This window comes from Brassica napus, chromosome C7, assembly GCF_020379485.1.
Source record: "Brassica napus cultivar Da-Ae chromosome C7, Da-Ae, whole genome shotgun sequence".
Taxonomy (NCBI): Eukaryota; Viridiplantae; Streptophyta; class Magnoliopsida; order Brassicales; family Brassicaceae; genus Brassica; species Brassica napus.
The window spans coordinates 14,062,992-14,075,612 of record NC_063450.1 but is presented as its reverse complement, the minus strand read 5'-3'; the positions used below and the strand labels follow the sequence as shown (position 1 = coordinate 14,075,612).

At 42.0% G+C, this 12,621-nt stretch overlaps 2 protein-coding genes across 3 annotated transcripts; one reads left to right on the top strand and one right to left on the bottom strand.

The window, feature by feature from the left end:
- Positions 1 to 1,975: 1,975 nt before the first annotated feature.
- On the bottom strand, positions 1,976 to 10,623 carry LOC106406911 (scarecrow-like protein 21). Of its 2 annotated transcripts, XM_013847657.3 has the most exons (2): positions 10,370 to 10,529; positions 1,976 to 10,129 (listed from the first exon to the last, which is right to left on the bottom strand). In XM_013847657.3, the coding sequence occupies exon 2, from the start codon at positions 10,053 to 10,055 to the stop codon at positions 8,838 to 8,840; it is 1,218 nt and encodes a 405-aa protein (XP_013703111.1). In that variant the 5' UTR covers positions 10,056 to 10,129; positions 10,370 to 10,529; the 3' UTR covers positions 1,976 to 8,837. The 2 variants fall into 2 exon arrangements, with proteins under 2 accessions (XP_013703111.1, XP_048619470.1); XM_048763513.1 differs by having other exon boundaries at positions 1,976 to 10,623.
- LOC106406912 (transmembrane protein 256 homolog) lies at positions 10,555 to 12,026 on the top strand. The gene is made up of 5 exons (XM_013847658.3): positions 10,555 to 10,759; positions 10,823 to 10,893; positions 10,995 to 11,075; positions 11,138 to 11,181; positions 11,713 to 12,026. The coding sequence occupies exons 1-5, from the start codon at positions 10,669 to 10,671 to the stop codon at positions 11,810 to 11,812; spliced, it is 387 nt and encodes a 128-aa protein (XP_013703112.1). The 5' UTR covers positions 10,555 to 10,668; the 3' UTR covers positions 11,813 to 12,026.
- The last annotated feature ends 595 nt before the right edge of the window (positions 12,027 to 12,621 follow it).

Below are 12,621 nucleotides of genomic sequence, written 5' to 3'. Positions count from 1 at the left end.
TTTGACTCATAATAAATATGTTGGACTCGGAAGTTGATGACAGAGAACTAAATGCTTAATACACATAAGTCAACAAGACTCCACAGAGCTCAGCTCTTCAGACCATTATTAAAGACCTGCAAGATGACAATCACTCCGAGAAAGGAAGCTAAGACCAATGGCTTGAGGAAAGTCTTGTTCAAGGCAGGGCCGGCTAAAACATCTTATAGGCCATGGGGCAAAAAAAGAAAAGAAGTCCCTTTAACATATAAGTTATAAAAATACATGTAACGAGTCGATTCCGGTTTCAGAACTCGTTAGCTAACTAAGGGCCAAGCAATACCCGAAACTCCGGAATGTTTGTCTATAAATACTCATTTCTCCTGTTCCAGTAGCTTGTTTTCCTGCAAGAAAAAGATATCAGAAGTTGAGAGAGAGAGAGAGAAGAAGAAGAAGAAGTGGAGATTGCACCACCTGAGCTCGCCCCGGAACCACCACATGCCGTAACGACGCCAAGCTCGTCACCACCGTTCGCCGCAGCAAGAAACCGCCGGAAAACCGCCATGCAGTTAAAGTTTAGTTTCGTCCGTTTAGTAATTCGTCGATAACTTCTTAACCATTGAGAATCTTGTGCATGCAAGGCCATCATCGTGTTCCTCTCGTCGAGATGAAGCCGTAGCCGCTAACATCGCCGCAATCGGAGCCCAGATGAGCCCGCACGCTCCCCCGCAATCCTCGCCGTCCACGCGCGTGAAGTCGAGTCACCGCCGTCGGAAATCGTGTCCGCTGCCGCCTCGCCGCCGTGCTCCGCTGTCGACACCGGCGAACTTCCCGGTAAGCCGTCGCCGCCCTCCGCCGTCGCCGCCGTTGACCGTCGCCGCCCTCCGCCGTCGCCGCTGTTGACCGTCGCCGATGACTCGGCTAACTCGGCCGAGTCAACTCAAGGAGTCAACTCGGTTGACTTGGTAAACCGGTTGGTTGACTGGTTTGACCGGTTTAAATTGATTTCGGTTTGGTTAGGGTAAACCGGTCGGTTTAGTCAAATTGATTTCTGGTCAAAGCTTGACCGGGTTGACTTTGACCAGCGGGTTAACTTTTCCATAAACCTTGATCATAAACCTTGGTGAAAAGACGTTCGGACTCAGAATTTCGATTTGATTTAAGATATGAAGTCTATTTGAGAAGCTGAAGTTCATAGACACTACTTTTCTATTGCCAAGGTGAGGGTCTATTCTCGAACTTCTCGTACTTGGCTTAGGACTTTGAATATGCATACTTTAGTCTTAATATGTTTCTGTCTCTGTGAAATTGAGTCTGTCGAATGTTTGTTTGGAGTCTGTTTGATAGTTATTTAGGTTCTTTGCTTAAACCGGAATAGGGAGTCAGATGATCCAACCTTGCTTGCATAATTTAAATTGATATAAATATGTATAAGAAAATATATATATATATATATATATATATATATATATATATATATATATATATATATGTAGTATTGTTTTCGAGAGGCAGATTTGGAGTCTGCCTGTGGCTAGTGGGGCAGAAGTTTGTACCTGCTCGCTAGAGTTGGGGGGTTACGGCGGCTTTAATTCGATCCACGTCGTATCCTCAAGATCGATAAATCGTCCACGGACGGTGTGTATGGGCACTAATCCCATACGTGTACCACAGAGAGGGAGGCTTCTACCGGAGGGGTGATACCGGGCACTATCTTGGCGGTTGGTCCGTTAGCGAGCAGCGGGTATATATATATATTTATACGCTGGGACCTTGATTGTTTCTTGGGTACTTTAGGTGCCATGCTTGTAACATGTTTTGATTAAATTATGTATATTCGGAGTGTTATGTCCGGGTCCATGTACTCCGGGGATAGCATCCTATACCTCACTGGACTATTCCCCTGTCGCTCACCCCTCACTCTTCCCCTTTTCAGGTGAGACAAACAAGTATGTGATATTTGGACGGACTTGGTTCTATTGGACTTTACTTTCGGATTTTTATTTGGGTTTGGTTGAGTGTAATTGGGTCTATGAGCTTTTATATACAGGATATTATTGGTGGCCCGTCGTCCTTAGTGAGAGGAAGACGGGTGTCACATTGTTGTATGATGACGCGTACGGGATGACACGATGTCCTCCAGATAGGAGGTGACGGGTGTCACAATTTTGGTATCAGAGCGGGGTTCCGTCCCGGGATGGCGGTCAGGGGATTTGATTTTCATCGGTTTTCAACGTTCTTTTTGTTTAAAAAATATATTTATTTATATATTTGAAAATTCTTTTAGCACCATTCTGTCTAGTAATTACTAACTCAATTGTCTCTTCCTATGACGATGAGTAAAATCATCGTCATTTGACCTTCGGCTAAGAGGATCCCAGCCAGATGTTCAACAGTTGGGCAATGTCTCAGTTTATCAGATTGCTCATGAGTTTATCAGTTTCTTCTGTCATTGTTCCGAGGTTATCCAGGAGTGGATTCGTGATGTTTCTGCCGCCACCCAGGTTCAAGCCGTCGTTCCACGAGTTTTACTACGAGAGATTATGTGGTATGAGATGTGAGCCATTGGTTGGCATGTATTATTTGTGTGTATGAGTCTATTGATTATTTTGGAGGTATGTTTAGTTGTAAACTCGTGGGAGTCGCTTTTGGATTGGGGGTGCAGCAGCTTGCGTAGTGTTGATATTGGAGTTACGCTTGGTTTTGGTTGCCAGTTTTTGGCATTGTTAATCATTTCAGAGATGTGTCAGTTAGGACAGCTGGCATATGACGTGAAAACTATTTATATTCTTCGTGGTGTACCACTTATGCTTGGAGGGCTGATTTGTTCGGAGACTCGGCAGAGATGGAGCTACGTTTTTCCGATGTCATCCTTGAGATGGATTGGCTGTCACGATATCGAGGAGTGTTGGATTGTCTGAGGGCAAGATTTCCTATTGCTGGAGCAGATGGAAGTTTTTATTGCATGCATGCTACATGCTGAGGAGTTATTGGATATAAGAGCAAAGAGATTTTTGGCTACCATTTCGATGGTAAAAGATGATGGACAGCATGAACTGTAGGAACTTCCGGTTATTGCAGAGTATGAGGATATATGTGTGACCTTTGGAACGGCCACCACAAGACACATGAGACACTCTTGCGATTTATTTGGAGCAGACAACACTGGTTTCACGAGTTTCTTATCGTCTAGCACCAGCAGGGATGGCTGAGTTGAGAAAGCAATTGGAGGAACTCTTTGATAAATGTTTTCTTAGATCGAGTATTTCTCCGTGGGGATCATCATTATTGTTGTGACGAAGAAAAATGGAAGTTTCAGACTTTGTATCGAATACATAGACTTGAACATGGTAACCATCATATTGATGAGTTGTTGGAAAAGCTGCATGGAGATTCATGGTCCTCGAAGGTTGTCTTGTCATCAGGATATCATCAGATTGTTATAGTTGAGGAGTATGTACAGAATGTGGGTTTCCGTGTACGTTGTGAATTTTATGAGTTTTGGTGATACTATTTGGGTCGACGAATGCACCGATAGCATTCGTGAAGCTTATGAATGATGTCTTTCGTGAACACTTGGTCAAGTGCGCGATTGTACTTATCGAGGACCCCCTTTGATTTATTCTTGGAGCAGAGGAGCATGATGAGCGTTTGCGGATGGTGTATTGATGCATGAGGATCAGGTCATTGCATATGAATCGGGTCAGTTGAGACCTCACAAGACCCATTATCTTATTTATGATTCGGAGTGGCTGCAGTGGTATTTACGTTATAGTATTGCAGATCTTAATTGTGCGGGAAGGAAGATTCCCTGGGATCATTAGAATGTGAAATCTATCTTCATTCATTAAAACTTGTACTTGGACAGTGCAGTTGGATTGAGTTTGTAGTAGACTATAGTTTGGATATCGGATACAATCTGGTAAGGACAACCAGGTGACAAATGCCTTGGGTAGGCATATGAGCGACGTATCAGAAACCAAGGAGGTTCATGAGTTTATTGGGACATTTGCTAGTCTCAGATTGTGTCCCATTACCGTCGAGAGAGAGACAGATGACCTTGAGGCTTGGAGCAGGCAGTTTTGCTATGGAGGATACGCCATGTGCAGGTTAGCGTTATGGTTTTGGTTGAATAGATAGAGACTGGGAGTATTAGATATCATACAGTTTCGAGCAGGGTGTAACTATACCGAAACCGAGTTTGTGTATTGGACGATAAGTTGTTAAGAAACAGGATCTTAAAGTAAACACATCACTCGCGTTTCTCTATCTACCCGGGAAACACCAAGAGGTTCAAAGATAATAAAGTGTTTCTATAATTGGCCTAATATGAAAAAGATTGTAGCCACATTGCGTCGCAAGGACATATATGCCAGATGGTTTTGTATGAGGATTAGATACCTTTCAGGTTATTGTTGAGCTTGCTTTTGCCGGAGTGGAAATGAGACATGGTGATTATGGATGTTGTTACTGGATTTTTAAATCACCATATGTGGAAAGGATGCCACATGGGTAGTCATGGATAGACTTACCAAGCCAGTCCATTTCCTAAGTAATTTAGAAGGCAGAGAGAGCTGATCAGTTTGTGCAGATTTTCATCAGCGTGATTTTGAGGTTGCATGGAGCTCTTGTCAGCATTGTATCGGATTGGGATTCGAAGTTCACGTCTACATTTTGGAGTCATTCAGAAGGCGTTTGGGACAAGGATCCACAGGAATAAAATTTATTATCAGCATACAAATGGTCAGCCAGAGATGACTACTCAGAACTTAAAGGATATGTTCAGAGATTGCGTCTTCTAATGGGATGGAAGTTCGGAAAGCATCTACCTCTAATAGAGTTTCTCTATATCGACAGTTATCATTCAAGCGTTGAGATGGACCGTATGAGGCTGTTTATGGTAGGCCTTATCATATACCACCATGTTGGACCAAAGTGGGGGAGCGACATGAGTTAGAACTATTAATGGTTCAAGAGACGGTAGAGAAAATGGACATGCTCAAAGATTGGCTTTAGAAAGCCCATAGCCGTCAGAGAAGTTATGCAGCTAAGCGCCGTAAGGGTTTGGAGTTACATATGGGCTATCTAGTATACCTGAATATAAGGAAATTTCAGGGAGGATCTAAGACTCAGAAGCTAAAGCAGCTTAAACCAAGGTACATGAGATTGTATCCTTCAGTGGAGCGGATTGGAGCAGTTGCTTGCTGTTATTTTATCAGGAGTGTATAATATTTCCACGACGTGGTTCATGTGTCAGCGTTGAGAAAAGTTGAAGGAGAACCAGAGTTATTTTGCAGCAGACGTCAAATCACCGCAGGGAGATTGTATGCACCTTATCAGCTATTGGATATTATGGATCATCAAGTGTCAACAGTACGGGGAATGTCGACCGTTCTTGTCAGATTCGATGGGAGAGAGATGGTATTCAAGAAGAGGCTTAAGAGACCGAGCAGCTTGATTATTCAGAACTTTGTTGCCATGAATTGGACAGTAAGCTGATAACTTCAATTCATGGACGAATTCATTGTTAGTGGGGGAGAATTGTAACGACCCGATTCCGGTTTGGAACTCCTTAGCTAGCTAAGGCCCAAGCAATACCCGAAGCCTCGAAATGTTTGTCTATAAATACTCATTTCTCCAGTTCCAGTAGCTTGTTTTCTTGTAAGAAAAAGAAAAACAAATCAGAAGTTCAGAGAGAGAGAGAGAGAGAGAGAGAGAGAGAGAGAGAGAGAGAGAGAGAGACGAAGACGTAGCCGCCGACCTCGCCGCAATCGGAGCCCAGATGAGCCCACACGCGCCCCGCAGTCTTCGCCGTCCGGGCGCGTGAAGTCGACGCACCGCCGTCGTAAATCTTGTCCGCCGCCGCCTCGCCGCCGTGCTCCGCCGTCGACGCTGGCGAACTTCCTGATAAGCTGCTGCCGCCCTCCGCCGTCGCCGCCGTTGACCATTGATAATCTCGTGCATGCAAGACCATCATTGTGTTTCTCTCGTCGAGACGAAGCCGAAGCCGTAGCCGCCGACCTCGCCGCAATCGGAGCCCGGATGAGCCCGCACGCGCCCCCGCAATCTTCGACGTCCGCGCGCGTGAAGTCGACGCACCGCCGTCGTAAATCGTGTCCGCCGCCGCCTCGCCGCCGTCGACACTGGCGAACTTCCCGATAAGCTGCCGCCGCCCTCCGCCATCGCCGCCGTTGACCGTCGCCGGTGCCTCGGCTAACTCGGCCGAGTCAACTCAGCGCGTCAACTCGGTTGACTCGGTAAACCGGTTGGTTGACTAGTTTGACCGGTTTAAATTGATTTCGGTTTGGTTAGGGTAAACCGCTCGGTTTAGTCAAATCGATTTCTGGTCAAAGCTTGACCGGGTTGACTTTGACCAGCGGGTTGACTTTTCCATAAACCTTGACCATATCCGTTTTTGACTGTTCGAAAGGCGTTCTGACTCAGAATTTCGATCTGATTTCAGATATGGAGTCTATTTGAGCAGCTAAAGTTCATAGACACTACTTTTCTATTGCTAAGGTGAAGGTCTTTTTCCGAACTTTTCGTACTTGGATTAGGACTTCGAATAGGCAAACTTTAGTCTTAATATGTTTTTGTCTCTGTGAAATTGAGTATGTCGAATGTTTGTTTGGAGTCTGTTTGATAGTTATTTAGGTTCTTTGCTTAAACCGGAATAGGGAGTCAGATGATCCAACCTTGCTTGCATAATTTAAATTTATATAAATGTATAAGAAATATATATATATATATATATATATATATATATATATATATATGTAGTATTGTTTTCGAGAGGCAGACTTGGAGTCTGCTTGTGGCTATATATTATATATATGTAGTATTGTTTTCGAGAGGCAGACTTGGAGTCTGCATGTGGCTAGCAGGGCATAAGTTTGTACCTGCATGCTAGAGTTTGGGGGTTACAGCGGCTTTAATTCGATCCACGTCGTATCCTCGAGATCGATAAATCGCCCACGGGCGGTGTGTATGGGCATTATTCCCATACGTGTACCCCGGAAAGGGAGGCTTCTACCGGAGGAGTGATATCGGGCACTATCTCGGCGGTTGGTCCGTTAGCGAGCAGCGACTATATATATATTTATACGCTGGGACCTTGATTGTTTCTTGGATACTTTAGGTGCCATGCTTGTAACATGTTTGGATTAAATTATGTATATTCGGAGTGTTATGTCCGGGTCCATGTACTCCAGGGATAGCATCCCATCCCTCACTGTACGATTCTCCTGTCGCTTACCCCTCACTCTTCCCCTTTTCAGGTGAGACAAATAAGTATGTGATATTTGGACGGACTTGGTGCTATTTGACTTTACCTTCGGATTTTTATTTGGGTTTGGGTGAGTGTAATTGGGTCTATGGACTTTTATATTACGGATATTATTGGTGGCCCGTCGTCCTTAGTTAGAGAGAAACGGGTGTCACATTATTGTATGATGATGCGTCCGGGATGACACACTGTTCTCCGGATAGGAGGTGACGGGTGTCACAATACAATTCATAATATTGTTGCTACAAATCAAAGTACTAACTTTTTTAATCAAAAAACAAACACTGAAGAGTAGTTTTTGTTTCTAAATGTAAACATAACCAGAAACATAGCCAGACAATGAAAGGATATGTGATCTTTCTCGAAGATCAAGTGTATAGAAAAAAAAAACAGAAAACATTGACAGCAAAGGTAAATTCAAAATGAAACTTTTAGAAAATAATTTGTTTAATCCAACTTTCAGTTGAAGTTGCACAATGCAAGAATCTTTGAAAAATCAACTATTTTACTAAACTGCGGGATTTAAATTATGTCTACGCATAGAAAAAGTTTGTAGAAATAACTCTTTTATGTAAAAAAAGAAAGAAGTAGTCAACTTAATAAATAAATTTATTCCAGAAACATACTTAGCGGCTAACTATAGTTAATGCTAACTTACTATATTTTCTTCTAAACTATTAATTTAGGTGAAAATTTATACTCTAAGTTAGCATAATGAGATTTAGTTTCCGTAAAATCAGATTGTTATTGAACAATATTTCTAAATTCTCTTTCTTTAGAAATATTAGATTAACATTGAAAAACAAAAATTTGTGGGCTCTGGGGCGTGTGCACTGCTCGCCCTGCTATTTCAGCCGGCCCTGGTTCAAGGTCCACTCTCGGTTTGATGAGCAAATAAAACACATATCAGATGTAACCAAAGATCAAAGATCAAAGATCAAGCAGCCAACCATATGGCAATTCAGGAGCAAAGCCATTACTAATGGACTTTCCATGCCCGTTTTCTTGGCATATGTTCCTATTCCGGCTGGTATGTTAATTTTCTGGGATCTTGAAATACTTGTTTACTGACTTCATTTGCATGATATCTCTCGATATGTCACTCATCATGTGACTACTCATACTCATTCTCGGTTTTATAGTCATATTATAAAATCACTGTTTGTCAGGAGAATACATCAAGAACTCTGGAGAGTCACGTACAGAAACTTAAAGCAAAGTATGGTCAAAGCTAAGGCATTTGGCATGTGTTGTTGGTTATATTATGTACGGCTGTTTAACATAGATTAGTACAACAAGAGTCTATGTACAGTTTGTTGTTCAGGCGGAACCCGAGTAGTGTTTAATGGAATAGTATGCTTACCATCTTTATATATCCTGTGCATTTCGATTTGGTTCAAATATGAATTGGTAGTACAACAAGAGTCTTTCTTTGTTGATGGAGCATGTGTGTGTAGATTGGTGATGTATATGATTTGATCCAACCTTTAGTAATGATATTGAGACAAAACCATCTGTTATTTCCAATACTATCTTTTGCATCACATATTTGGAAATACAGACGATTATTCTTTCACTTCCATGCACAAGATGAGACCAAGATTCTGTCCATCCAACCTAGGCACAGAGCACCATCTCTTTCTTCAATCCCATACCCGTTGTTGTAATCTTTTAAGAGGGCTCTAATGGTGGCTGAAACGACTGAGCTCAAGGGGTATGGCACAAAACCCGCCATGGAAAACCTTGACTTCCATTTCCCGAGAAGCTCATGCCTTTCGATTCTCTCAGCTCCTTCACAAGCTATGATGTTGACAACATCACTCGCCAGGCAGTGCTGCTCAACGTTGATCCTCTCTTTGTGATTTCTTGGGAGTATCACGTCGATGGATTCAAACATTGCCGTGTAGTAACTTAATGTCTCAAGGAACCTAGGAAGGAAAGGAGAAGTGTTTGTGTTGCATTCTTGTTCCACGAGAGTGACGACTTTAGGTGACAAACTCTTGACCATCCTCAGCACCCGGTCCCTGTGATTTTCCGTGCTTACGCTCTCATCTGGTAAATGGTGCAGCATGTAAGCAAAGTTGACCCCAAGTGCTTCGCCTATTCGGACATCAAGATTTTCCACTTCCACTTTACAACTCGACGCTGAAACCGCATGAAACTTGAATGGTACATCGAACTTCTTTGCGAGTTTCTCTAGTCTTCTCCTGACTGCAACCAACTTGGATCCATCACCAATACCGGTAATTCGGATATTAGGAGCCCCACCAGGCCTAGCTGCAAAAGCCTGTATAAGTGCAACCCACTGGCTCCCTTCTCCAATTTGGAAGTCAATAATGTGGATTCTCTCCTCATCTTTCATTGCTTCGGCGATGGCTCCATTCGCTGACATGTAGCCAAACTTGAAATAAGGGCAAACCTCATGTAGAAGGTACACATAAGATAAGAAATCATAACTCTCTGGTTCTCTGGATTGGAGCGATTTATATATGGAACTACCAGTGGCAGCGAGCCTAGCCACAAGCCCTTCTAACATGTAAGCTCCTAGTCTCTGGATAGGCTCACCAGATATTGAAACCATGCGACGTAACTCTCCGATACACCACTGTGCCAATAGAAGGTTGTTCTCAGAAATAGCTTTAGCACAAGCAACCAATACCCATTTCAAGTCTCCCCTTGATATTGCATCCACTATCAACATCAAATCATCTGTATCTCCAGGCCAAATGGAGTGTTCATAATTGACAGAATCATTGATACTCTCAGCTATCTCTGGCAATGGCTGCAACATTATTGCTTCAACTTCTCTCAGATTTTGTTCACGTCTCTTACACTTTCCATCAAAAAAAATTCTTACAACGAAATCTGGTATCATTGAAATAAACCAAAGGATCAATGAATCTCTACATCAAGGCCATATGAATCGAATTCAACTATGAACTACATTTCCAATAAACAAGACATGAGTTCCAATCCTAAACTATAGTTCTATTTTCCAATCATACAATTGCTCTTCAGAGTTTGTGGTAAACTTTACTGGAGAAAGAATTACAAGAGCATCAAAATCAACCAGAAGAGGTCAAATTCTTTTATGACAAAACTAACCTCTAGCCGGTTAAAGAAGCGATGTTTCGGCTGAACTCAACAACAGCAGATTTTGTTCTGCGAGAGGGAGAGAGAGAGAGAGAGAGAGAGAGAGAGATCCACAAAAGCTCGCAGCTAGTTGAAGCAATAGGAAGAATCTTTAGTGAGGGGCTGTAAAGAGAAACAGCACTTTTTTAGCAAAAAAAAAAAAAAAAAAAAAAGAGAAACAGCACGCTTCACACGACGTCGTTTGGAGCGTAAACCGAATAAGACCCGACCCACCCACTTTATAATTTGAGTTGACCCATCTCTCTTGACAAATGGGAAATTGCGTAAGAAGCAACCTAAGAGATTTGGGAGGAAGACGATCGATGGATCCTCGGATATGGCACAAAGTCGCCGCAGTTTCTGGTAAGGAGAAAGATCTCTGATTTGGTGCTGTAACGAATGTACTGACTTCGTCGTCTACTGTAGGCATGGCTGCTCTTGGTTTAGGAACTTACGGTGCTCATGTCTTTAAGCCAGAAAACCCTTCTTACAAACAGGTTCATATTACGAAATTCAGCTGCTTTTCTTACATTTTAGCTATCTGGGTTTTACACTTCTTGTGTTGGGTTTGTCTAAGACAAAGTTATGATCTTTTCAGGTGTGGCAAACGGCTTCTCTTTACCATTTGGTTCACACTGCAGCTCTTGTTTCTGCTCCTAGTACCAAATATCCCAACATTGTAAGCTTCTTCCTTCTCTTCTTTCCTCTCTTTATACCTGACAATATCTCTTTCTTCCACAGTTTGGTGGCTTGTTGACTGCTGGGATTGTGGCCTTTTCCGGCACGTAAGTTGTTTTCTTTCTCGGTTTGTGTGGCATTTTTCCTTGAATTTTGCAATTTATAACACTCTTGAATGGATCTGTTGGTATAAATATTATGCTAGAATGTTTGTTAGATGTCTTGTTATTGAGGTTACTTCGCTTCAATGTGATTTGGAGTTTCCAGAACACAATCTAGTCTCTGGCACCATCAATGTTTGGCCACAACACTTTGTAGCCTAGCTAGAGCAATAAATTTTGGAGATTTTATCGGTTTTGACATGTTTCCAAAACTCTCAAGTAGTTTTTATTAGCATAGGTATCTTCTGTATCTAAGTTAATGATTATATTTGCAGTATCCACGATGTTTATGAAATAGTTTGCTCCCTGTGTTCTTGATTTATTTTTTTTTCATTTGAAAGAATAAAAATATTGTTTTCATTGTGAGTACTTATATTTTAGATTGCTTACTAGGTAACTCCAGTTTCAAACTTTTGGGTTGGTGGTCTTTTACTAGGTATGAATATGTGAAAAGCTTCGTGTTCGTCAATGTTGTAGGTGTTACATGGTAGCATTGCGCGAGGACAGGAAGTTTTCTACATTGGCACCATTCGGAGGCTTTGCTTTCATTGCTGCATGGGCAACTCTACTTTTCTAATGATTTTCAAATTATCTTTACTGTCAAGTTGTGGTCATTCTTGTGCCTTATCCTACTGATGAAGAAGCCTTATCCTACTTATGAACTCAATGTTTCTCCTCAAAGATTGCTTAATAAATCTAAATGACCAGATTATGTTAGCTACGTGCTTTACTTGTTGAATTTGTTGCTGAAAGGATTATTTATATAAATGGCCATATTAGTGTTATCTTAATGCAATGCATCTTATTCAATATTCAGAATTAGTGCATTAGTTGTTTCATTAGTTGCAGTAGGTGGTTTCATGTCATCTTTGCTCTTTCCTTAGAATATGGGGCATACTTAAAGTGGCAAGAACCATGACCTATCATCAAATAATGAGCCAATGAGACAGTGATTGTTCAAGATCTAGATTTTTAGAAGAGGTTAGATAACAGGGTTTTGATAAAGTTTCTTACTAGGGTCGGTCGGTGTGGATGATCACTGCAGCCCTATGGAAATAACAAGAACCGCCTTTGTGCTTATAATGCTGGTAGTAAGTATTGAAAACAATAGAGGCATGGTCATCGATAGTGTTGGGCGGGCAAGAAGCAAGGTTGGCCAGGCTGAATCTTGCTACAGTACTACGTTCTGTTGACAAGTCCAATCTACGGCTGCTTGTACCACATGGTCTGGTATCTGCGGATTGACTACACACCATGGCCCACCTGACGCTTCTGTTCATTAAAAGAAGATACATATGTCAATGTGTGAAAATTCACATGTATGCGAGTGGACGTTACAATTATGTTTTACCTTAATTTTGAGGAAATGTTTCTGATATGAAAAGC

Excerpts from the sequence above, each read along its gene's own strand:
- LOC106406911 (XM_048763513.1), bottom strand. The coding sequence starts at position 10,139 with ATGATACCAGATTTCGTTGTAAGAATTTTTTTTGATGGAAAGTGTAAG.
- LOC106406912 (XM_013847658.3), top strand. The coding sequence starts at position 10,669 with ATGGGAAATTGCGTAAGAAGCAACCTAAGAGATTTGGGAGGAAGACGA. Across the intron at positions 10,760-10,822 it reads CAAAGTCGCCGCAGTTTCTG|GCATGGCTGCTCTTGGTTTA; the intron begins GTAAGGAGAAAG and ends CGTCTACTGTAG. Across the intron at positions 11,182-11,712 it reads ATTGTGGCCTTTTCCGGCAC|GTGTTACATGGTAGCATTGC; the intron begins GTAAGTTGTTTT and ends TCAATGTTGTAG.